The following is a 25,039-nucleotide window of genomic DNA, read 5'->3' as shown; positions in this document are numbered from 1 at the left end:
ACACAGATACACAAACACACAGACACAGACACAAACACAAGTCGTATATATATATATATATTGCCTTTAACCAACATTTCAACAAGGGTTTACATCAATATAAATACACACATAGCCATTGCAATACTTGTATTTCTAGGTAAAAGAGACGGTTCAACTCGCGTGCAATATGATTTTGAATATTTTATGTGTCAATAAGTATATTATCAAATCAATATTTCAACAAGATTATAAAATCAATACAAATACACATGCCATGCTAAAGAATAACCGTCGCGATATAACCTTCGTTGTTGAAAACGACGTTAAACACCAAATAAGGTAAGGCTAAAGAATAACTATCGCACTGACGTCTATCTTAGGTAAATTTGAAAAGAATAAGTTCAACTCGGCCACGCTATGATTTTGAATATTTCTGTGCGTTATATCGACTTACTTCAAACATTTTAGCCGTATGAACTGTCAAGCACAAGAAAACAAAGAGCCAGTAGCGTGTTAAAAGGCCGTTTATCAAAATACAACATGAAGCTTGAGAGCCAACGGAACTTTTACCACAATCGTGCTTCAGTTGTCAAGAACAGAAAGCCGTCGGAGGAAAGTAAACACAGATCAAGAATTAACACCTGTGCGACTGACTGACGTTGGGAAGCAATATCCGGCGGATAAATATATACAGCACTGCGCTTGAGACTCGGTCTACAAACAGACCCATACCCTTCGCGTTGAATCTCTTAGTCGATGCAGGCTACAGATACGAGCAGAAGATAATACGTTCCAGTTTTGTTTTCTAGCAGGCACCCCGAAGTCACACCATGACTCAGCCCATTCTAATAAGTAGCCAAGTGTCACGCCGATGAACTGCTGGTGAGGGCAACCTCCACCACCATGCTCTGCGCAGATCAGCTCATAACGCCCATGAACGAACACTCGTCATCATCATCTGGTGCCAGGGACGTTACTTTAAACAGTCAAAGGGCAAAGCATAACAGCAAGGCAAAATAACTCTTTCTATTGTCTCTTTCGGACCTCATGTGTTCACAACCATCGCCTGGGTCTGACTGCACAGCAAGTACACACACATCTTTATCTGGTCTCTTTCGCATCTCATGTGTTTACCATCATTACCTGGGTCAAATTGCACAGCAAGTACACACACATCTTTATCTGGTCTCTTTCGCATCTCATGTGTTTACCATCATTACCTGGGTCAAATTGCACGCCAAGGAAACACTCATCATTATTTGGTCTCTTTCGTATCTCATGTTCACCACCCCATCACCTGGGTCAAATTGCACAGCAAAGAAACATCTTTTCTTGTCTCTTTCGTATCCATGTGTTTACCATCATTACCTGGGTCAAATTGCTAATCGAGGAAACACACATCTTTCCTTGTCCCTTTCGTATCCATGTGTTTACCATCATTACCTGGGTCAAATTGAACATGGAGGCAACACACAGTTTCCTGGAGCCACAGATCTCAGGCAGAGCTCTTCCTCCACACCACCATCACCTCGTATCAGGTCTCATACCCACGGAAGCGAGTGGGTCCAACGTGGGCCCGGGCTGGAAGTAGACGACTCCGGAATACTTGTAGTCCTCTTTGATTTTCTCCTTGTACTTCTCCCAGGCCTCATGCATGCGACGCGCGTACTGCACCTTCTCGGGGGAGACGTAAGGGTTGGTCAGACCCTGGACGGCGTGCTGAACCCAAATGTTGGCGTGCTGCACGAAGAACTGCTTGTGGATCATGATCACCTCCGCCCCCTCGCTTACCTGGAAAGAGGACCGCCAAAAGAGAAAAATGACTTCATGGTAAACGACTATACCGATACATGCACAGCCTGGCGGTGACCTTAACCTTCGCCCATCCGGGTTATCGACTACACACGGAAGTCATCGTGGGGCCGTGCGGACCCATGCTTCTCATTTCCTTTTTTGAGAAACATGGGTCCGCACGGCCCCACGATGTTTGTAGTCTAAATATGACCTTTTTTTCTTAAAAATTACTTCTCACTGAAATATTCCTCATGCAGGGGAAGTGATAGAATTTTACGTTAAGCCAGTATTTGCATTATGAATTCTTGGCGAACTTGGTTTCGCTTTTGACAACAGAGATTTCAATTTGGAAGAGAGGGTGAACTGGTTTGATTTGCTTAAGACGGTGTCGTTTCTCATGAACTGTTCAGTTCGTTCTGGCATTGTAATGACTAACACGAAGGAGAGAAAGAAAAAAACAAAACCACCTGCTCGTGTGCTCATCTGGAAAGATCAGTGTGAAAGGCAGAAAGATATTGACATTTCCGTTCTGGGATATTGCAATTTCAGATGAATGAGGAAAAGTAAAATTTGAAGATGCAGAGGTCGAAGTGGTAAACACGTTTTTGTGTTAATCTGCATGGAAAACCATTCGCGATCTAATCTGCTCCTGTGCTCCCATAAAAAGACAGGCGTGAAAGGCACATACTTTTTAAGTTTTGGCAATATGGTGAACAGCGCTAAGAACCGCTAATTGATCACATCGGAACGGATATAAACTACACATAATGAGCTGATTGTCCACTTCCAATGTAGTAACTCAGTCCTTCATTTCACAAGAAACAGATTGTGTGAATGTTATAATGTTTTTATGAAGAATCAATCAATCGGCATGTCAGTCGACACAACTATTATAGGTTTGATGTTCTAAGATCTGAAACTCTTGGTTACCTTCACATAAACCCAATTACCATTTACAACAATAGCTAAAATCGTCATTATTACATTATGTACACTTTCAGCAAAAACAGATCGTTTATTGTCTCAGTAGGATGTGAACTTACCAAACTGACTTTGTGTGTCTTCTTTCTTATGCACAACGGCAAGTTGAGCTGATCAAATCCCTGCAACATACACGTGTCTTCAAGTTAGTATCCAAGTTTAACATACGCAATGGATGTAAAAACAGTTTGCACAGAGCATCTGTATTTCAGTGACTTTCAAGAACATTAACAAAGTGGACGTTAAAACCATGTGCGCTGAGCAGCAAAGAAATCTCATCAAATTATGTAATGGCATAAACACTGCAAGAAACTTGTAATGCATGAATGCCCAGAGTGTCCGCAAGGACACAACCACAGTGTGCAAGTGTGTGAGCACACGTGCGTGCCTGGGTCTGAATCTATCATTTTGTGTGTCTCACGTGCTCGCGTGTGTATCGATCATTCACAAAAGTGATCTCGATCTTCTACTGATCTTGATATTATCATAATCAAGTCACCAAGAAAGGTACCAGAGTAGCCGTGACTTACAAAAACATCCCCAGGTCCCAGCATTTCCATTTCCACGAAGATTTTTTGGAGGTCCTTCTTGCCAGTGGCGCTTCTACAGCGCTTGCGGGGTCGGCACTGCAGCGGTACTCTGTACAATCTCCGTTTGGCCCAGCTTGAAATCTCCACACATAATCATACCAAAGTCAGCTTGAATGTGTGTTTGTTTGTTTGTTTGTTTGTTTGCTTAACGCCCAGCCGACCACGAAGGGCCATATCAGGGCGGTGCTGCTTTGACATATAACGTGCGCCACACACAAGACAGAAGTCGCAGCACAGGCTTCATGTCTCACCCAGTCACATTATTCTGACACCGGACCAACCAGTCCTAGCACTAACCCCATAATGCCAGACGCCAGGCGGAGCAGCCACTAGATTGCCAATTTTAAAGTCTTAGGTATGACCCGGCCGGGGTTCGAACCCACGACCTCCCGATCACGGGGCGGACGCCTTACCAAGCTTGGATGTGAGAACTAAACGTGGACAAACAATTTTTGCAACAAATTTCGAACCCAAATTAAAGCATTAATTCCAGTGTGTCATTGAAACTTCATATGCCTATAAGGCGACCATTATAAAAAGGGGTTTTATGGCTACCAGTGCTATGTCCGTCAAGCAATTTTAACTAATTTTTGGCTCACGTAAGTGTAGCCTATGCGATCGTAACTTTGTCTGTCTGTGCGTGCGTGTGTGTGTGCGTGTGTGTGTGTGTGTTTGTGCGTGTGTATGTCTGTGGTAGAAACTCTAACATTTGAAGACGTCACATTACATTGACGTCACATTATGACGTAAGAGGGTTAGACGTCACGCGAAGGAAGTACTGAAAGTCTCCGTCATTATTATTTTGAGCGGGCCGAGACTCTGTTGGCAGTCGTGTCCCTGTAAGTCGGCTACATGCAGACAGACAGATCTAGATCTAGTGTCTCGCTTTCTTGCACAGTTTCACCTATGCTCTTTCTGTGTGTGTGTGTGTGTGTGTGTGTGTGTGTGTGTGTGTGTGTGTGTGTGTGTGTGTGTGTGTGTGTGTGTGTGTGTGTGTATGTGTGATGGGGTGATTGAGTTTTTGTTACTGTTTGTCGATTTCTTACGTGAGCCTTGATGGCTTCGCCTCTTGTTGTAATTACATTTACTAAGTGACCTACATCCAACAGTCATGAATTGACTGTGAAAATCAGTCAAGATTAAGATATAGGTGTTTTCATCGTCGCCTTAAAGGCTGCCATATTCGTAGCGTTCATGAATTAATTCATATTGTTTATTACATGTGCCAATAATGTTATAAAACTGTACCTAACTGGAATATAATAACGATTGGCTGTAGCTTTCGAACACAGAAACAATTATTTCAGTATTGCAAAGTGGTGTTGATAGTGTCGAATGTAAACAGAACAGTCTCAAACGTTCGTGACGTCAACGGTCTATAAATAGCCCAAGTCCTGGAGAACTGTTGCTAAACAATGCAATAAAGAATTAATTATGTCTCGTAATTGGTAAGGACTTCAAACCTAAAACTTTGCAGGAAGCTTAATTTATACATCCCCGCAACGATGGGAAAAGCCCTGGAAGTAATTAAATAGGACTATGTCATCCTTTAATGATGATAATATGTTTACACTCAGTTAAAAAAATATGTTTATATAAGTATTGCGACATGCAGACCTCTAGTTGCGTGTTTGAGATCGTTCAAATATAGGCTGTTACGCATTATAGTAACATTGGATTTTATTTCTATTAAGTCATTTCCTTTCGAGGCGGAACGCCGTAAAGAGAGATGACGTCAAAAGCGTGACGTCAAAAAGAAAGAATGACACAGAGAGAAACACGAGGTTGGAAATGGTTATGACAGATATCTACGCCTACACCGTATGAAAGATTATTAGATTTACGAATTCATACGATGATTTCTATCAATAAAGACTTGCGATGTTTGTCTTTTGTACTTCGCGTTAAAATATGTATGGAATAATTGGTTTATTGAATTGTTTTGAGACACGTGCGAAGGCCTATATTCGTAGCGTAGAGGTTTACTTTGAGTCCATTCACCAAGATCAGTTGATTCTCGTTCCATTTTGGAGAACACTCAAGCATTTGTTTCGGGAGTTATGTTTTTATCACAAACCTGAATTATGCAGGTAAGAAACTGCTAAAGTAGGAAAAAGGGAAGTAATAATATCGTTCTTCATTTCAGAAGTAGAGCGGCACATTTTCGTCCCTACGTTCATCTGTTTTGTGTGTTTCAAAGGCGAAGCAGTTGGACGAAATCCAAAATTCCATTGGTTGTAAGTAACGGTCAGAATGATTAGATAGATGTTAGGCTCATAAAGCTGATGATAACATGTTGTTTTCACTTTGATCGACAGGTTTAGATGCTGGTTTATATGCTGGTTAGATGCTCGTGTAGACGCACGCTGGAGGCGGATTGAACGCCAATGGTAGAGAGAGATGGGACCGTGATAAAGAACAGATATCACCGTTCACCTCATCGTCAAGACCCCAAGGCCATCATCCTCGTCGTTCACTACATCGTCAAGACATCAAGGGCATCATCAACATCGTTCGCCACATCATCAAGACACCTAGGACATCATCACCACCGTTGATCTCATCGTCAAGACGTTAAAGACATCATATTCATCACCGACGTCGTGTATAAACACCCCGAGAGCTTTACAGCCGCACGTTCGGCAAGATCAAACTCTAAACACCTGATCCTTGACCTGTAGCGCCGAGTACGTCGATGCATGAAGATGAGTAACCAAAATTAAAGCCGTTTCTCACTCATTGTAGTTGTGTTCGTCCAGTTGCTTCCAGTATTTATTCTTTCTGTCGATACATTTGAGTCTGTCTATCGTTCAATTAAGGTAAAAGGAACCACGCATATCACTAACTATAAAAGCGAACAGCCGCCAAATAATCATACCCTAGACAACATTAACAAAATTCGAGATTAAATCTTGAAAGAGCCGGACACGTAAAAATCCTCACATCGGATTGTGACATAGGATTAGTCGGAAAAGTCTGAAAATTATTTATTAATTATAAGACCTTCATAATGCCTTTGTTCGATTATGCTGATACACTATGGGATAATTGCACTAATGCCATAGCAGAAGAACTTGAAATTTTACATTTGGACGCTATTAGAACAATAATTGGTGCTGTGCAAGGCACTAGCCACTCAAAACTGTATGCTGAATCTGGATTTACCTCGTTGAAAGAAAGGCGCCGAAGGCACAAATTTTGTTTCATAAAATGATTAATAACAAAACACCCCATTATTTCAATTTAAGACTCACGCCTTTGGTATCTGAGTCAAAGCCATATCACAGACGACGACCTCTAAATCACAAGATGCCACCATTTAAAACGGAACTGTATCGATCATCCTTTGTTCCATCTGCAACATACTTTTGGAACACACCAACAGAATATGTCCAACAAAGTGACTCACTGAGTTATTCAAAACGTTTTCTTGCCAGGGACGATGTTGTTCCCCCAGCACACTTTTACGGAGAGACTCGAGACCTAAACATTTTACATTGTAAGCTGAGATTAACGATTAGTGATTTGAAACATCATTTAGTTATCCGTCATTTAAGTAAGGATAGTGAATGTGAATGCGGCACTGGTGCAGAAACAGTTGACCACTATTTTTTTGAATGCCCAACTTATTTGCAAGATCGCCAGGATACCATTTATACGCTTCACAATCGTTTTATTAATATTGTTACTTTATTAGAAGGGGATGTGAACGAAAGTCATTTTGAAAATATTAATATATTTAAAACTGTTCAGGAATTCATCAGACGTACTGGCCGGTTTGGAAATAATTAGACAAACACAGATTCTCTCTCTCTCTCTCTCTCTCTCTCTCTCTCTCTCTCTCTATTCCACCTCCCCCCCCTTAAGCCTCCCCTCCCCCGGTCTGAATACTTGTCCCCAAATATTTGTTCTTGATTTGTTTAATTTTTCATTTCATTTCATTTTCATTACTTTATTGTCCCATCGCTGGGAAATTCGGGTCGCTTCCTCCCAGTGGAAAGCTAGCAGCAACGGAGTCGCGCTACCCAGGTGTCTGCGTGTTTAGGTGTATTCAGCCACCTGCACTTATGGCAGAATGACCAAGGTCTTTTACGTGCCATTGTGATGACACGGGGGTGGGACATGGCTTCCGTCTCTGGGTCTGCACATAAAGTTGACCCGTGTCCGTCCCGGCCCGAATTCGAACCTGCGACCTTCCGATCACAAGTCCAGTGCTCTACCAACTGAGCTACCGATTATTATACTTAACGCATTCTTCTGGTTAGATGTGTATGTGTGTTTACTTTTTTTTTTTGGTGGTGTTTTCTCACCTTCTTTTCGTTTTTTACATTTAGTCAAGTTATGACTAAATGTTTTAACATCAAGGGGGGAATCGAGACGAGGGTCGTGGTGTATGTGTGTGTGTGTGTGTGTGTGTGTGCGTGCGTGCGTGTAGAGCGATTCAGACCCAACTACTGGACCGATCTTTATGAAATTTGACATGAAAGTTCCTGGGTATGATATCCCCATACGTTTTTTTCATTTTTTTGATAAATATCTTTGATGACGTCATATCCGGCTTTTCGTGAAAGTTGAGGCGGCATTGTCACGCCCTCATTTTTCAACCAAATTGGTGAGGATACAGTGAGGATAATTTACGGGTCCAATTTACGTTCTGGAAACTGCGGTGACCTTCTAAAAATACTAACAGAACGCCGGGAATATCCGAAGACGCCCCACTCATACTATAGTGCACCATACGAAGGAAGGGAGGTAAACGCTGAAAACCTGGAGAAGATGAGAAGATAAGGAAGAGTTACTTATAATGGTGAAATGAACACAAAAACCAAAATCTGCTGAGAGCACGTGTTGAAATATCTCATCGTTAGTAGTTGCGCTGAGAAGGTTAGCACGCTTTTCTGTACCTCTCTTCGTTTTAACTTCCTGAGCGTGTTTGTAATCCAAACATATCATATCTATATGTTTTTGGAATCAGGAACCGACAAGGAATAAGATGAAAGTGTTTTTAAATTGATTTGGACAATTGAATTTTGATAATAATTTTTATATTTTTAATTTTCAGAGCTTGTTTTTAATCTAAATATAAAATATTTATATGTTTTTGGAATCAGAAAATGATGGAGAATAAGATGATCGTAAATTTGAATCGTTTTATAAAAACAATATTTTTTTTACAATTTTCCGATTTTTAATGACCAAAGTCATTAATTAATTTTTAAGCCACCAAGCTGAAATGCAATACCGAAGTCCGGGCTTCGTCGAAGACTACTTGACGAAAATTTCAACCAATTTGGTTGAAAAATGAGAGCGTGACAGTGCCGCCTCAACTTTCACGAAAAACCGGATATGACGTCATCAAAGACATTTATCAAAAAAAACGAAAAAACGTTCGGGGATATCAATCCCAGAAACTCTCATGGAAAATTTCATAAAGATCGGTCCAGTAGTTTGGTCTGAATCGCTCTACACACACGCACGCACGCACGCACGCACAAACGCTGTTTTAAAATTTAGAACACTGAATCATAAATTGCCTATACAAAAAGGTAGGACTCTTGGTGTTCCCAGACAAGACAGAATCTGTCACAAATGTTCATCAGGTGACCTTGGGGACGAGTTCCATTATATTTTTGTATGTCCTTTTTTTACCAATTATAGAAAACAGTTTTTTTTTTTTTTTGTTTTGTTTTTTGTTTTTTGTATTTGCCAAGCACATCATTGTGGGGCTTTTAATCAGTAACATGCATCCGTCTACAATGTATCATCATTCATCCTTCAACATGTATCATAAATGGCAAGTATAAATATATATATACAACATTAAGACATAACAGACAGACGAGAGAGATAGAGAGAGAGAGAGAGAGAGAGAGAGAGAGAGAGAGAGAGAGAGAGAGAGAGAGAATGAGAGAGAGGAAGAAAGAGAGAGAGAGAGAGAGAGAGAGAGAGAGAGAGAGAGAGAGGCGGGGGGTGAGGGTGGGTAATGATGGTGGTGGTATCATTTATAATGTATACTTTTTTTTTTCTTTTTTTTTCTTCAAATTATCAAACGTTCCATGAACAAACTTCACCTCGTCTCGACTTATACAGTACTCACAATCTTCTAATGTACATTTCATTTTCCAATATACTATTCAAATCGTATCTATCACCATACTTATATTTACTAATACACATTTTTGCAATCAAAATAATGTGATTAATTACCTTATTATTTTGGCATATATTATTAGGTTGATAACCAAACAAGATATCTTGTTCTGAGAGGTGCACATTTAATCCTGTATTTCTAAAAATATAATGGACACCATTTTCCCAAAAGCACGTCAACTTCTCACACTGCCAAAAAAAGTGTTCAACATAATCAATGTGTTTACAAAATGTACATAATTTTGTTTCTCTAATTTTCATTTTATTTAATAATATATTCGTGGGATAAATATTATGTAAAATTTTCCATTGTAACAATCTCAATCTTTCTTCTTTTGTACATTCGCTTGCTAACAGCCAATAATTGTGATCTAGTTTAACCTGATATTTATGTAACCAAAATGTAACAGCGCAAGGCTCGCTCGCTTTAGACTGGACTATCAGTATGCGAAACTTTCTCGCGGAAGGGTTAGTGATCACAGGGTTCCGCGTGTCAAGGTCATTATTGTGTTCGCCTGCTCGCGGGCTGGCTGTGTTTTTGCGAAGTGCAAGCGCTCGCACAGCGGTCTTCATTGCGCCGTACTCAAAAAATCTAGAGGGACTGTATCCTATCTTTGTGCACAGCTGGTTAAAAGGAATCATATCTCCGTTATCCCAAATATCTTTCACCGTATCTAAGTGTGCTTCTATCCATTTTTTAAAATATAAGCTTTTATTTTTATACATCACATTTATATTGTTCCATAAACATTGATCACCAAAGCGATCTTCTCTCTCATAAATCAATGCTTTATTATGGATCCATTTTAAGAGAACTTCTTTCCAAAAGTTTGATCGAATGCATTCAATACCTTGAAACAGTTTTAGTGGTGTTGTGGCTTTAAAACAAAGTAAATTTCTTCCCAATACCTGATAAAGACTTAATGGAATCGTTGTCCACGGTTCATATTTTCGTTGTTGAAGTTTTGCTGCCCATGTGAGTAAAAAAGAAGTCTGCATATCGTGGACGTTTATCATGTTAATACCACCTTCTTCCACCACATTACGCAATACATTTTGTTTAACGTTTTCAAATGCTTTTGTATTTGAATACTTCCTTTTCCAGAGAAATCTGAACAAAATAGTATTCAGCTTATCGAGAACTTTAACAGGGGCAAGAAGCGCCTGCATAGCGTAAACAAATTGTGAAACTAAGAAGGACTTAATAATACACAATTTGCCGCTTATACTTAAATTCCTTCTTGACCATCTGCAAATGATTTGTTCAACTTTTTCAAGTCTTTTGGACCAATTTTCCATAATTTCAGAGGCCGGGATGTCATTTTTAAAAATAATTCCCATGATTTTAACCTGGGTATTCCATTTAATATCGCAATATTTCTCTTGACAGTTTTTACGCGATCCCAACCACATTGCTTCCGTTTTACTTTTATTTAATTTTAAGCGAGATATATTGGAGAAATCATCAATGATTTCCAAAACCGTTTCCATGTCGTTTTTATCTTGAAGTAAAACAGTTATATCATCGGCGTACATAGCCAGTTTCAGGATATAGAAAACAGTTGTTACGGTGCTATTATTATGCCCGCCCCAATTCAGTTAAATTCAAAGAGCTTTTTTCCACTACAAAAAAGAGTTTATTGCTAAAACTCGCAAAGTTCATGACACTTGTCATGGACTGTTTGAGAAGCGAGTAAAATTTAATTCTCTTTTAGCTTTATACTCCGATATCTGTTTTGTGTTGTTTGTAATAGTATTTTTGTCCTGATGTTAACTCACCCTCCACCCCCCCCTCCCCCTTCCCCCCATTTCCCATAGTAAAGAAATGTATGTAATCACTTTGCACTTGTAGTGTTTTATTATTATTATTATTATTATTATTATTATTATTTAAGTTATTGAGACATCCCAGTGCACCAAGGGATTTATAGAGCAAATCGAGAAAATTCATTATTGAACGAAGCGCATAGCGCTGAGTTCAATAATTATTTTCGAGATTTGCTCTATAAATCCCTTAGTGCACTGGGATTGTTTCAATAACGATATTGTCAGTACCGCCATAGAAAAAAGAAGATTCCAAACGCACATTTTGCAATGCGCATTTGAATAGGCATAACTGTGTGGTCAGGTCGTGTACAGTAAAGATCTACTTTTGTGTGGGGTGTCTCAAGTGTGTCGTGCTTTCGTCACACGCATTTTAATTTCTGTTGGTAAATTCCAGTGTAGCGTTAATCTGAACAGTGATGATCTTTCAGAGAGACCTCATTTGAACTCGGAGAAAGGGCTGTGCTGTTCATTATTTGCGATTCGAAACCTCCAGTCGAGCGTCGATGGATTGACTGTGCGGAGTGACTCCCCTTGAACTGATTGACTCGAAGCCGCGGGACTCGACGGTTCGCACATTTTCAAAACAAATGTGGCATATTTCTCGTGTTGTATCTTCACTCATCGGGGAGTCTGATACTAAATATGAACGGTAAGAATGCTCTGAACCCTACACGTATTATATCCCCATCGTTTTTTCGTTCACATTTGCCCAACATGTTAATTTGCTGAGCGGGGTTTATGTCGTCTGCTAGGGCATCAAACCACTGCATGCAGTCTGCACTGACTGAGTCTGCACGCACGAGGCACGCTGGTAATAAGTCTTATAATGGTAAGAACGTTCTGAACCCTACACGTTTTCGATTACGATTGTTCTTGCCTTGAAATAATAATTCGGAAACCATTCATTTACTGAACTGATGCAGTCGTATTTCAGTGTAGTCAGTGCGGCTACGTATGACAGACTCACAGAGTCGATCGAGTCAGTCTTCCAAACTGGTCTAGCTGGTACGTTATCGGAATAACACTTGTGTTTTCTGCTAGCGGGTGGGAATTTTATATTAACTCATCATTTGGTAATGTGGATGAAAAGCTACATGCCACTAACACGATGAGAAGAATCTATGCAAGTCGGCGAGAATTAGATGAAACACAGCGGCTTCTATTTGTAGATCAGTGGCAGCCGCACTGTGGCACAGGCACATGCAATCTGTCAGAAAAAAACCCACTTCTGCTTTAATTGAGAAGCAGGGAATTTATGGTCATTTGGTATTGTGGAGAATATAAGCTACATGTCAGTAATTAATTCTGAGGATGAGAGCACAGTCTTGCTTAGGTAAAGCGGGGCGTAAGAATACGCTCTGTGGAAAAGTTAGCGCACTCCAAGAGTGCGCTAACAGTTTTAGCGCATCGCCATTAGCCAATCAACTGGTTCACATCAGTCATGTGACACCAGTACTTACTGACAATTATTATTATTATTATTATTATTATTTATTATTATTGTTGAATTGTTTCTTGTATTGTTTTTGCTCTCCCTCACCCCTCAACTCCCTTTTCTGTACATAGTCTGATTTCTTTTTGTTTTAGTTCCTTTTATTTGGTGTTGAATGAAATGTGTTTTTACTGTGTTTTTTAATTTTCCATGTACCCTCACGGGGTTTTATTGGAATAATAAAACTTGACTTGACTTGACTTGACACACACATACACCACGACCCTCGTTTCGATTTCCCCCTCTATGTTAAAACATTTAGTCAAAACTTGACTAAATGTAAAAAGAGGATTCCACTACCTATGATCCCGTCGCCCCCCCCCCCCCTCCCCCCCCCTCCCCCCCCCTCCCCCCCCCTCCCCCCCCCCCCTAAAAAAAACCAAGTTGCGTAAGGCGAAAACACAACATTTAATCAAGCTGTCGTACTTACAGAATGAAACTGAACGCACTGCATTTTTTTCACCAAGACCGTATACTCGTACATGTAGCATCGTCAGTCCACCGCTCGTGGCAAAGGCAGTGAAATTGAATAGCCAGAATAGCGCGGTAGAGGTTGCGCTGAGCAGGATAGCACGCTTTTCTGTATCTCTGTTCTTTTTAACTTTCTGAGCTTGTTTTTAATTCAAATATATCATACCTATATGTTTTGGGTATCAGGAACCGACAATTAAGGAATAAGATGAAATTGTTTTCAAATCGATTCCGGACATTTATTTTTTACATAATTTTCATATATTTAATTTTCAGAGGTGGTTTCTAATCCAAATATGACATATTTATATGTTTTTGGAATCAGAAAATGATAAAGAATATGATTAAATTATGTTTGGATCGTTTTATAAAAATATTATTTTAATTACAATTTTCAGATTTTTAATGACCAAACTCATTAATTAATTTTTAAGCCACCAAGCTGAAATGCAATACCAAAGTCCGGCCTTCGTCGAAGATTGCTTGGCCAAAATTTCAATCCATTTGATTGAAAAATGATGGCGTGACAGTGCAGCCTCAACTCTTACATATGACGTCATCAAAGACAGTCATCAATAAAAGGAACAAAACATTCGGGGATATCATACTTAGGAACTCTCATGTAAAGTTTCTTGAAGATCGGTCCAGTAGTTTTCTCTGAATCGCTCTACACATACATCCACACACACACACACACAGACACACACACACAAACACACATACACCACGACCCTCGTCTCGATTCCCCCTCTATGTTAAAACATTTAGTCAAAACTTGACTAAATGTAAAAAGAAGCTGTTCGAGCTTATAAAATAATGTTCAAGAGAACTTTCACGTCCGACTGATTGACACATCCTTGATCCTTAGTTATGTGACCTGCATCAATCCATTCAACCCTAAGAATATTTCACATATCATTCAAACCAACCTATTTCCCACCACCATCACTAGCCTGACATTCTCAACATCCACCAAATTATTTTAGAAGTTTTTAGGTTTTTTTGTTTTAACAAGAATCATAATGATTACTCATTTTCTTTCCCAAATTGAGTTTTGGCAGGCAGAGTTATTTCCCTTTGTGGGACTTCTCAAAAGCTTCTGCATTTTGGAAGAAAAGGGTGTTTTTTATAGCCCCATGAAATTTGCGGAACGCATGCCAGGGCAAAAGGTTGTGATGCACGTGCTAACAGGGTCCTGGCTATGAACATCGCTCACCAGCTTGTGTTTAAAGGTTGACACGCTGACACAATTATGCACAGTAGCAACATGCCCCCACGAAGAAAACTGAGCGATTTGGATAGAGGAAGGGCAATAGGATGGCTACAAGACGGTGTTGCTGCCAAGCAAGTGGCCCAGAGGCTTGCAGTGGCTCCCTCTGTCATCAGACTAAAACAGAGATTCCACGCAACTGGAAGAGTGCAGGAGCGACAACGTTCTGGTCGGCCCAGAGTCACCACACAAAGAGAGGATTGCTTCATTCAGAGGCAGGCCATGCAACAAAGAATGGCTACGGCAAACAACATTAGGCAACGCCTACAAGCTACCACCAACACTGTTGTTAGTGGTCAGACGATCCGAAACCGCTTACACAACTTTGGCTTGCGTGCAAGGCGTCCAGTCCGAGGAACAACCCTGACTGCTAATCACCGAGCAGCTCGCCGAGCCTGGTGCACTCAACATGTGAGGTGGCAACGTCAGCAGTGGGCTCATGTGTTGTTTACAGATGAGTCCCGCTTTTGCTTGGAACCTGCTGATGGTCGCATCCGAGTGTGGAGGCGTCGCGGAGAGCGCTTCGCAGAAGGCGCTGTTCTGGAACGACAGCGTTTTGGCGGAGGCTCTGTGATGGTCTGGGGAGGGATCAGCACACGTCTAAGGACACCTCTGTACCATGTAGTGGGCAACTTGACCGGTGTCCGCTACCAGAATGAGATCCTGGAACCCCTGGTCGTTCCAGCCCTCCAAGCGATCGGCCCTCGTGCGATAATTCAGGATGACAACGCACCTCCCCATCCATCTGCAGCTGTAAACACCTTCATCCAGCAGGCCAGGGTCAACAGGATGCTGTGGCCAGCCAACAGCCCGGACCTGAACCCCATAGAGCACATGTGGGACGAGCTTTGCCGTCGGGTACAGCAACATCACCCTCCTCCTGCCAATCTGGGTCAACTGCTGCAATGGCTCCAGCAGGAGTGGAATGGAGTTCCCAGAGCATTCATATGCAACCTGATCCACTCCATGCGCCAACGATGTGTTGAATGCCTGGCACACAACGGAGGGCACACACGTTATTGACACTGATTCACATTGTTGTGAATTCCATTCTCGAGGGTTGTCACGTTTGACACACTCTAGCTAAATTGTCGCTGCCGCGTTCGACCTTTGCTTTGTTTGTCATTACTCCTTGGTTGTTCAATTATATAATTTAAAAAAAAAGAAAAGAATTCGGTCTTGTCTGTTTTGTGTGGCGTGCTTGTAAAAAAGTTATCCTTAACTTTTTTTTGAAGAGTGTACATGAAGACATACACATACAGACAGACAGACGGACGGACGGACGGGCGGACATACAGACAGACAGACAGACAGACAAACTTACAGACAAACTTACAGACACACTTACAGACAGATAGACAGACAGACAGAGAAAGAGAGAGAGAGAGACACACACACACACACACACACACACACACACACACACACACACACACATACACACACGCGCGCGCGCGCCCGCTTACAAAGTGGCACATGCATTTTTACCTAAAACATTCACCAGAATACCTCTTCTTTTTTTTCGGGTGGTCGAAAGAGTCGTCGAGGTCGTCTTCGGAGATCAGATATGGTCACCGTCTCAGAATCGCAAGGAGATCTCGTACCAGAAGATCCAGATGATCCTGAGACGTCGGGGCTAAAGAAAACCTCGTCAGCGGAGCTGTCTGGGCTGTCTGTTTGGTGTCTGTTCGCAAGACTCACTGACTGTCTGGTTTCTGGTTGGATCTTCACTGATTTGCTTTTGCTGTTGGTTCCTACAGGTTTTTTTGCCTTCTTCCTACTATCGCCTGCATCTCCTGTGGAGTTGCTGTTTTTTTCTGCATGCCCTTTGCTGTTAGTGCCTTCGTCGCCCTTGCGACTGTCGCTGCTTGCGTGTCCCTTGACACTGCCTGCTTTCTGTTTGTTACTGTTGTTGATACTGTATGCGTACTCTTTTTTGTCAGTGCTTGAATCTCGCTTGTTGTTTGCGTTTCTGCCTACTTTGCCTTTCTTGTTGGTGGTTGTACCTGCATCTCCTTTGGTGCTAGTAATCTTATTGCCTTCGTCCCCCTTGCTGTTGAAGCTACTGCCTGCACGCCACTTCGCGCTGGCGCTACTGTCTGCATCCCGTGTACTGTTAGTCTTCTTGATGCCTCCACGCCCTGTGTTGTTCTTGCTGTCTCTGGCTGCATGCCCCTTTCTGACATTGCTGCCACCGGCTTGGTCCCATTTGTTGGTGTTGCTGGCACTGCCTGCATGCCCTTTTGCGCTGGCGTTTGTGCGTGCACCGTCCTTGCTGTTACTGTCCTTGCTGTAACTATCACAGTACTTACTGTTTCTGTACTTGCTCTTACTGTCCTTGCTGTTACAACTATTCTCCTTGTTGGTATTGCCTTTGGTGTTGATGTGATAGTTCTCGCTGTTACTGTTATAATTGCTATTGCCTCCAGGAACGACATCCCCGTTTTCGTCCACTACGATGACAGGGACTTCGCTGTGTAGAGAGGAGTTCCTCTCGTAGCGCCGCTGCTCTCTGATAAACGTGTCCGTGTCGTCGGCAAAGCTCACCATCTCCTTGATCAGCCTCTTTACCGTCAAATCAAGGTCCGCCTCGGCCATCGATTCTATTGGATCGTCTAAGAAAGACCTGCGGATGGGACGCAGGTTTTTCAAGGCTATGAGATCTTTGACAAAGTCCGGCAATAAAGCGCCTGTCGTTTTCTTCCTCGAAGGCGAAGTTGCCGTCCTGGTCATTCGGAACGATGGGTCTTTTTTCGTGGGAGACGTTGATTGCGGGCTGTCCTCGTTTTGCTCCGATGACACAGGTCGGGTGTGTGTACTCTTCGTGCGTAATGCTGCTTTTGGTGCCTGGTTTGCTTCTCTGCTGTCTTGAAACGACTTGCTCTGTGAAGACGCCACGTGGGCGGACAGGCTGTCCTCGCTGAACGAGACGAATCCCTCCGTGACTCTTCGCTGCTGGAGGTCTCTTTTCCCTGTGTTTTTCCTCGACGCCGGTGCGCTTTTAATCGCTCTATTCAGCACTGATGGCACTTGATTAACCTCGCTGAATTTTCGCTGCTGTTGCTCACTTTTCTCTGTGTTTTTGCTCGACGCTAGTGCGCTTTTAATCGCTCTATTCAGCACTGATGGCACTAGATTCTGTTCTTGTCCATCCCGTATGGTCTTCTGTGTGGTGTCCTTTCTGAACGAGACGGACCCCTCCGTGAATATTCGCCGCTGGTGCTCTCTTTCCTCTGTGTTTTTCCTTGACGCTGGTGCGCTGGTGATCGCTCTATTCGGCACTGATGGCACTAGATTCTGTTCTTGTCCATCCCGTATGGTCTTCTGTGTGGTGTCCTTTCTGAACGAGACGGACCCCTCCGTGAATATTCGCCGCTGGTGCTCTCTTTCCTCTGCGTTTTTCCTCGACGCTAGTGCGCTTTTAATCGCTCTATTCAGCACTGATGGCACTAGATTCTGTTCTTGTCCATCCCGTATGGTCTTCTGTGTGGTGTCCTTTCTGAACGAGACGGACCCCTCCGTGAATATTCGCCGCTGGTGCTCTCTTTCCTCTGTGTTTTTCCTTGACGCTGGTGCGCTTTTAATCGCTCTATTCAGCACTGATGGCACTTGATTAACCTCGCTGAATTTTCGCTGCTGTTGCTCACTTTTCTCTGTGTTTTTGCTCGACGCTAGTGCGCTTTTAATCGCTCTATTCAGCACTGGTGGCACTTGATTAACCTCGCTGACTCTTCGCTGCTGGTGCTCACTTTTCTTTGTGTTTTTCCTTGACGCTGGTGCGCTTTTAATCGCTCTATTCGGCACTGAATTAACCTCGCTGAATCTTCGCTGCTGGTGCTCTCTATCCTCTGAGTTTTTCCTCGAAGCTGGTGCGCTGGTGATCGCTCTATTCAGCACTGATGGCACTTGATACTGTTCTTGTTGCTCCCATAAGGTCTTCTGTGTTGTACTCGGCAGTATCGTGCGTTTCCTCCAAGTGGACGATCGGACGAAGCTTTGTTCTCTCACGTCCGATGCCGACACCGGTTTGTCCTGCGCTTGGAACACATCTGCAACAGAGTACATACACAAAGACAGACACAGACGCCAACGCAGACACACACCGACATTCACATTGAAGTAGAATCTCCAAAACCACCCCCCCCCACACACACCCCCACCCCCCCTCCCCAACTCCGAGAATTTTGTTTTATCATTTACTTTTTCGCAAAAAGGAAGCTCTGCGTGTCTCCGTACTATATTAGAAAGTAACAATAATAGGCACACTGATATAGTGATAATCTTGCCACTGCACAATTATAAGACAACAAAATCAGATCTGAAAAAATGAGTTGTATAAACTAAAATCTCTCTCCGGTTAGATTGTGTGCATTTAACGCTGGCGGACCGGGTTTGATGCCTGCAAGAGGTGTGTAAAAAAATAAAGGCTATAGTTTTCGACTTCTCCGCTGAACACACATTTAGGGACCTACGCTAAACAAGATGGCGCGAGCTTCCAATCAAGTTAGCTTAGGCAACGAAGATTCGATGACGTCATCCCATAGTCATATTACAGAAGGTAATGTACAGCGGGTGAACGTAGCGCATTTTGGCCCGATTTTATAGACGGAGAGGCTTGCAGAGAATAATAATAAACAAGACTAGACCCCGCTGTACATTTCCTTCTGTAATATGACTATTGGATGACGTCATCGAATCTTCGTGGCCTAAGCTAACTTGATTGGAAGCTCGCCCCATCTTGTTTAGTGTAGGTTCCTAAATGCGGAACACACAGCTTGGGCCAGATTCATTTAGGAACCTACGCTAAACAAGATGGCGCAAGCTTCCAATCAGAGTTAGCTAAAGCAACGAAGGATTTGGGACGTCATCGGATAGTCATATTACAGAAGGAAATTTACAGCGGTTGAACGTACGCATGTTGGCTCGATTTTGTAGACGGAGAGCCTTGAAGAGAATAATAATAACAAAGTCCACACCCAAAATCAGACTAGAATGGTCGTAATAACGCACTCTTTATTTTGTTCTGTTGTTTGTAACCGGATGACGCCATCATGGGGCAGGCAACTCCCGTGAACCCTTCACCAGAGTGAAGCCCTTTTTGTTGTTGTCATTAGTTACATGCCCGATTGATCAACGTGATCAGCGAAAGCAGACGCAAGAGAGCAAAGTCAATCCTGCACTTCTGTGATTAGTTTACGTACCTAAAAACCTAAGCGATCGCAATAATGAATCATTTATCACAGATGCCGTGAGGCGCCTGCTTCATGTCGTACGAACGGACATGCAACTAACGAAAACAAAAGAGGCTTCACTCTGGTGAAGTTGCCTGCCCATGAGCGATGGCGTCATCCGGTTGCAAACAACAGAAAACAATATATTGTGCGTTATTACGACCATTTAAGTCTGATTTCGGGTGTGGACTTTGTTATTAATATTCTGGCGCCATCTTGTTAGCGTAGGTGACCTAAATGGGGCCAGATTCAGAAGATACTCCCGCTTACTCATTCGCACCTGAAAATGCTTTTAAAGAAAAATATTTCTCGACCCGCTCTGAATAACAATAACCGAGAAGTATTGTAATTCCTTCGCGTGACGTCGAACCCTCTTACGCCATAATGTGACGTCTTCAAGACATAACCCTGATTTGTCTTCCAGATTACTGCGTCCATTGGAAACATTTCGAAAAAAGATCACTACGTATGCTTCAGAATCAAGACATAGTGTGAGCATTCTGCTACAGAATGTACGGATAATTAAATGTTCTGTCGGAATACCGCGGTTGTCCGACCACGGTGCTGGGGGACAGCAACACTGCAATCGGGCGACTTCCTGTTCAAAGACGTACGGTTGGCCGACTGCTATCTCCTTCGTGAAACCCGATTCTAATGGATTACTGTATTTCACTCGTTCAACCGCGCAGTTGATCGACTGTGTTTCTGGCGTATGAAACTGGCCCCTGGGCCCTACTCATGCTGCAGGGCCACGGCAGCAACAGAGAAGAGATTTACACCGTCGTCATCAAGCTGGCCACGTGAGAAGTTGACATCTTTGACATATTTCACATCTTTTACATCCCGCTCCCCAACGAGACTGGCTCCACATCATACCTAGATATTTGTTGGACTGGTTGAGTTGTTCCTTCCATAGGGGCTCCAGATCTCTCCAGCTTGTCTCCTCGAAGTCAATCAGCATCAGCACCTGGCACCTTCCGCTGTGGATGACGTACAAGTAGTCTTCATCGGTGCTGTCTGCCACAATGAGTTGTCGACAACGGAAGTAACGAGCGGAACACTTTTGGGGGTTGTTGAGTAGCTTCTCGACCGGGAAACCCTTCATCCAGCTGCACTTAGCCAGGTACTTGATGTAGTCAGGGATCTACGACAAATCACGGCTAAACAGAGGTGGGCATGTTATCTTTCTCCATTTGCAAAAACCTTGATAAAATACACGCGCACGCATATACACACGCACACAGAAACACACACACACACACACAGAGACACAGACAGACAGACACACACACACACACACGCGCACACACACACACACACACACACACATACACACACACACACATACACACACACACACACACACACACACACTCTCTCTCTCTCTCTCCCACACACACACACACACACACACTCTCTCTCTCTCTTTCTCTCTCTCACACACACACACACACACACACACACACACACACATACACACACCCACACCCACCCACACACACACACACACACACACATACACACAAACACACACACACACACACATACACACACACACACACACACACTCTCTCTCTCCCACACACACACACACACACAAACACTCTCTCTTTCTCTCTCTCACACACACACACACACACACACACGCACACAGAAACACACACACACACACACACAGCCTAAGACACCCGAACCAGTAAGCATATTAAGGAACAGCATGTCTAACCCAGTCGGTGAACCGCTCCGGCAAGAAGATGCTGATGTAGTCTTCCTTGGAAAGGATAAGGAGCTGCATATTTGAGCGTGAGGTGACGGTGACGGTGCGCTGGCACAGTTCGGTGATGGCAACATCCCCGAACCCTTCCCCCTCCGTCAGAATGGAGTGCGTCTGGCAGAACGGTCCACGCTCCGAGGGCACCACCTCTGTTACAACGGCTGGCCCAGAAACAGCAAGAGAAACATTCACAACTAAAGAACATTTTCCATTTCAATTTATCATTTTAAATGGACAATAAAGTGTTGTTATTGTTAATGTTCTTGTTCTTGTTCTTGTTAATGTTCTTGTTAATGTTCTTGTTATTGTTAATGTGCTTGTTCTTGTTATTGTTAAAGTTCTTGCTATTGTTTAAGTTATTGAGACATCCCAGTGCACTAGAAGGGATTTAGGCCTATAGAGCAAATCGAGAAAATTCATTATTGAACGAAGCGCATAGCGCTGAGTTTAATGATTATTTTCGAGATTTGCTCTATAAATCCCTTAGTGCACTGGGATTGTTTCAATCACGATATTGTCAGTAGCGCCAGAGAAAAAAGATGATTCAAAACGCACATTTTGCTACGCGCATTTGGATAGGCAGAACTGTGTGGTCAGGTCGTGTAAGACTGATCTACTTTTGTGTGGACTGTCTCAAGTGTGTCGTGCTTTTGTCGCACGCAAACTCTTGTTTTGATTTCTGTTGGTAAAATCCAGTGTGGCGTTAAGCTAAAAAGTGATGATCTTTCATAGAGACCTCATTTGAACTCGGAGAAAGGACTGTGCTATTGGTTATTTGCGATTCGAAACCTCCAGTCGAGCTTCGACGGATTGACTGTGCAGAATGGTGCCCCTTGAATTGACTCCCATGACGGGTCGACGGTTAGCACATTTTCATAATAATGGTATGTTTCTCGTGTTGTATCTTCACTCATCGGGGAGTCTGGTACTAAATATGAACGGTAAGAATGCTCTGAACTCTACACGTATTATATCCCCATCGTTTTTTTCGTTCACATTTGACCAACTTGTTAATTTGCTGAGCGGGGTTTATGTCGTCTGCTAGGCTAGGGCAATCGAACCACTGCAGTCTCATTTCAAAAACAAAAAAAATGCTCGTCACGTTGCATTGAGTCTGCACGCATGAGGAAGGCTGGTAATAAGTCTTATATATGGTAAGAACGTTCTGAACCCTACACGTTTTCGATTCCGATTGTTGTTGCCTTGAAATAATAATTTGGAAATCATTCATTTACTGAACCGATGCAGTCGTATTTCAGTGTGGTCTGCTACGTATGACAGAGTCGATCGAGTCATATCAGTTGACTTCCAAATGCTGGTCTAGCTGGTACCACGGGTGGGGAACTGTTCCGCACCATTCTCGTATGGAGCGACGTGTTCCGGTTGTAGATAGTCGCTATTTTGTCACTTGCGCTTGATCGCGCGCGAAGGTAGGTTGGTCAGTCAGACCCTTCTCACAATATCTGGCGCATCGTGTCACAGGATGGCTAGACTACATTTACAAGTTATAGAAATGTTGTTTGGGGGTCTAGATTGTCAACAAGCTCGCTTTATGTGACGAAAGTGCCTGTTTTTGACACGTGTTGTTGTTTTTGTCGTGAATCAAGTTGTGTAGACCACAGAGATTGCCATGTGGCGTGAGACCAATGCTGAAAATATGTTTTCATTGCAACACAAGCAATCAGCGAGGTTTAGACTGGCTTGTGATTTGATTATTTGATTGAGACCATGTTCCGGTTTGGAACGTTTCTTCAGTGAAGACGTTCCGGTAGGAAATGTAGACGTTCTGGTTATACGCAAAGCTGTGAAACAGACAAACTAAGCCTCACCTTGTCAGTGTAACTATTGCAGGAGATAAGTCGTGGCTTGAAATTGATGTTCACATTCTCTGAGGTAGATCTGGTGATAAAATGGTAAGTTACAGCCACAAATACTTTAGTTCCTGTTGGTACAAAAATGAACAGCAAATTGTTCCGGATGGGATTTTTCCTTGCAAATTGTTCCGGTTGGGGGCAGTTTTTGATTGTCACTATAATATGTGTTTTCTGATTGTATATCAGAGTTTGCTACTCAGCAAATGCAGTTATTTTACTTTAAAACAGCAAAGCTGGCAGGTAACCCACGAACGCCGTCCTGACTTCGACTCGAGGCATGTTCAGTCTTGCCGAGTTTAGAGAAACATTTTGACGTCAGTGACACCTCACGTCATTAGCGAGATTTAAGAAACAGCACGTTTCGTTTTGCAGCTCGTTTCGTTTGGTGAATGAGTCACCCCGCGAAACGGAACGTGTAACGAGACGGCATAGGCCGCAGACAAGATTTAGATGTATTCACGTTTCGTTTCGGAATGAAAGGCCGGGCATGGCAGGATATGATCCGCTGACTGGGCATGGCATAATTTCAACTCCACGAGTCAATAAAGGATTGACATACTCGCATTGCACGCACAAGAGCTTCACATTTTTCAATTCATGCACCTGATCACATACGAAGCCAGAATAAAAATTCGATGCGATGACCTACTTCTGCTTCGCCATTTGCTTTCTCACCATGAAGTTGGATAAATGTACCAGGATCAGCACCCTTCAAAATATTTCAGTTCACAACAGTTGTCTACCTCCAATGAACACATTCTCAGCGCTGAAAGACTGTGAAAGGGTTGATGAATCTAGCAATGCATAAAATGGCCAACAAATAAAACTGTTAGTGTGCAAAAATACTCACAAAAGTTGACGAAATATTGTTCGTTTTTTGGGGGTGGAAAACGTGACTGCGTTTTGACGTTCCACGTTCCGTTTCAGTTGACCTTCACCTTTCCAGCGAGAGACCCCCGAAATAATGACGTTTACCACAACTTCAAAACGAAACGTCCCAACGTTTCGTTTCTTAAATCTCCGTATTGAACCGGTGTCTCTTTGGGGATCTCTGCGCGCGCTCTCTCTCTCTCTCTCTCTCTCTCTCTCTCTCTCTCTCTCTCTCTCTCTCTCTCTCTCTCTCTCTCTCTCTCTCTCTCTCTCTCTCTCTCTCTCTCTCTCTCTCTCTCTCTCTCTCTCTCTCTCTCTCTCTCTCTCTCTCTCTCTCTCTCACTCTCCGGTCTCTTTCACTCTCTCTTTCTCTCTGTCTCTCTCTTTCTATCTCTGTGTGTAAAAATATCAAAATATAAAGAACTGGCGTCATCTGTGGGTTTGGTTTTATAGTCAAGTTCGCGATATTTCTTTTTTCTTGTTTCATGACATAGGTATGGCTTGTAAATCTTGAAGTCTTTCTCTTCATGAACACTTTTAGCGTGTGCATATGCATCTCTCAAATATTCAAACCGTTCTCTGCAGTGTCCACATCTATATCTATATATACGGCTTGTGTGTGTCTGTCTGTCTGTCTGTGTGTTCACGATTCACGGCCAAAGTTCTCGATGGATCTGCTTCAAATTTGGTGGGCATATTCAGGTAGACCCCGGACACAATCGTGGAAAATTTT

General features: G+C 42.8%; 2 protein-coding genes across 2 annotated transcripts in view; both read right to left on the bottom strand.

The window, feature by feature from the left end:
• Positions 1–932: 932 nt before the first annotated feature.
• On the bottom strand, positions 933–17,806 carry LOC138947779 (uncharacterized). Its single transcript, XM_070319343.1, has 4 exons — positions 16,067–17,806; positions 3,288–3,428; positions 2,820–2,879; positions 933–1,773 (listed from the first exon to the last, which is right to left on the bottom strand). Exons 1-4 carry the CDS (start codon positions 17,288–17,290, stop codon positions 1,507–1,509), a joined length of 1,692 nt encoding a protein of 563 aa, XP_070175444.1. The 5' UTR covers positions 17,291–17,806; the 3' UTR covers positions 933–1,506.
• The window catches only part of LOC138946781 (uncharacterized), a 36,343-nt gene continuing 28,871 nt past the window's right edge, over positions 17,568–25,039 (bottom strand). Inside the window, exons 7-10 of the mRNA XM_070318183.1 lie at positions 21,515–21,723; positions 20,665–20,932; positions 17,913–18,606; positions 17,568–17,577 (exon numbers count right to left, since the gene is read on the bottom strand). Coding sequence (XP_070174284.1) covers positions 17,568–17,577; positions 17,913–18,606; positions 20,665–20,932; positions 21,515–21,723 — 1,181 coding nt within the window. The remainder of the gene's footprint in view (positions 17,578–17,912; positions 18,607–20,664; positions 20,933–21,514; positions 21,724–25,039) is intronic.

The sequence above is a fragment of the Littorina saxatilis genome, linkage group LG14 (genome assembly GCF_037325665.1).
Source record: "Littorina saxatilis isolate snail1 linkage group LG14, US_GU_Lsax_2.0, whole genome shotgun sequence".
Taxonomy (NCBI): Eukaryota; Metazoa; Mollusca; class Gastropoda; order Littorinimorpha; family Littorinidae; genus Littorina; species Littorina saxatilis.
The sequence above is the reverse complement of the archived record's forward strand: the minus strand, read 5'-3'. Positions and strand labels throughout refer to the sequence as shown.

Bases quoted from the DNA above. Each gene is read 5' to 3' on its own strand.
- LOC138947779 (XM_070319343.1), bottom strand. From the start codon at position 17,290: ATGACCAGGACGGCAACTTCGCCTTCGAGGAAGAAAACGACAGGCGCT. The intron at 3,429-16,066 runs GTATTCTGGTGA...TTATGTGTGGAG, and splicing joins CACCCGAAAAAAAAGAAGAG to ATTTCAAGCTGGGCCAAACG. The intron at 2,880-3,287 runs GTAAGTCACGGC...TGTATGTTGCAG, and splicing joins TGGGACCTGGGGATGTTTTT to GGATTTGATCAGCTCAACTT.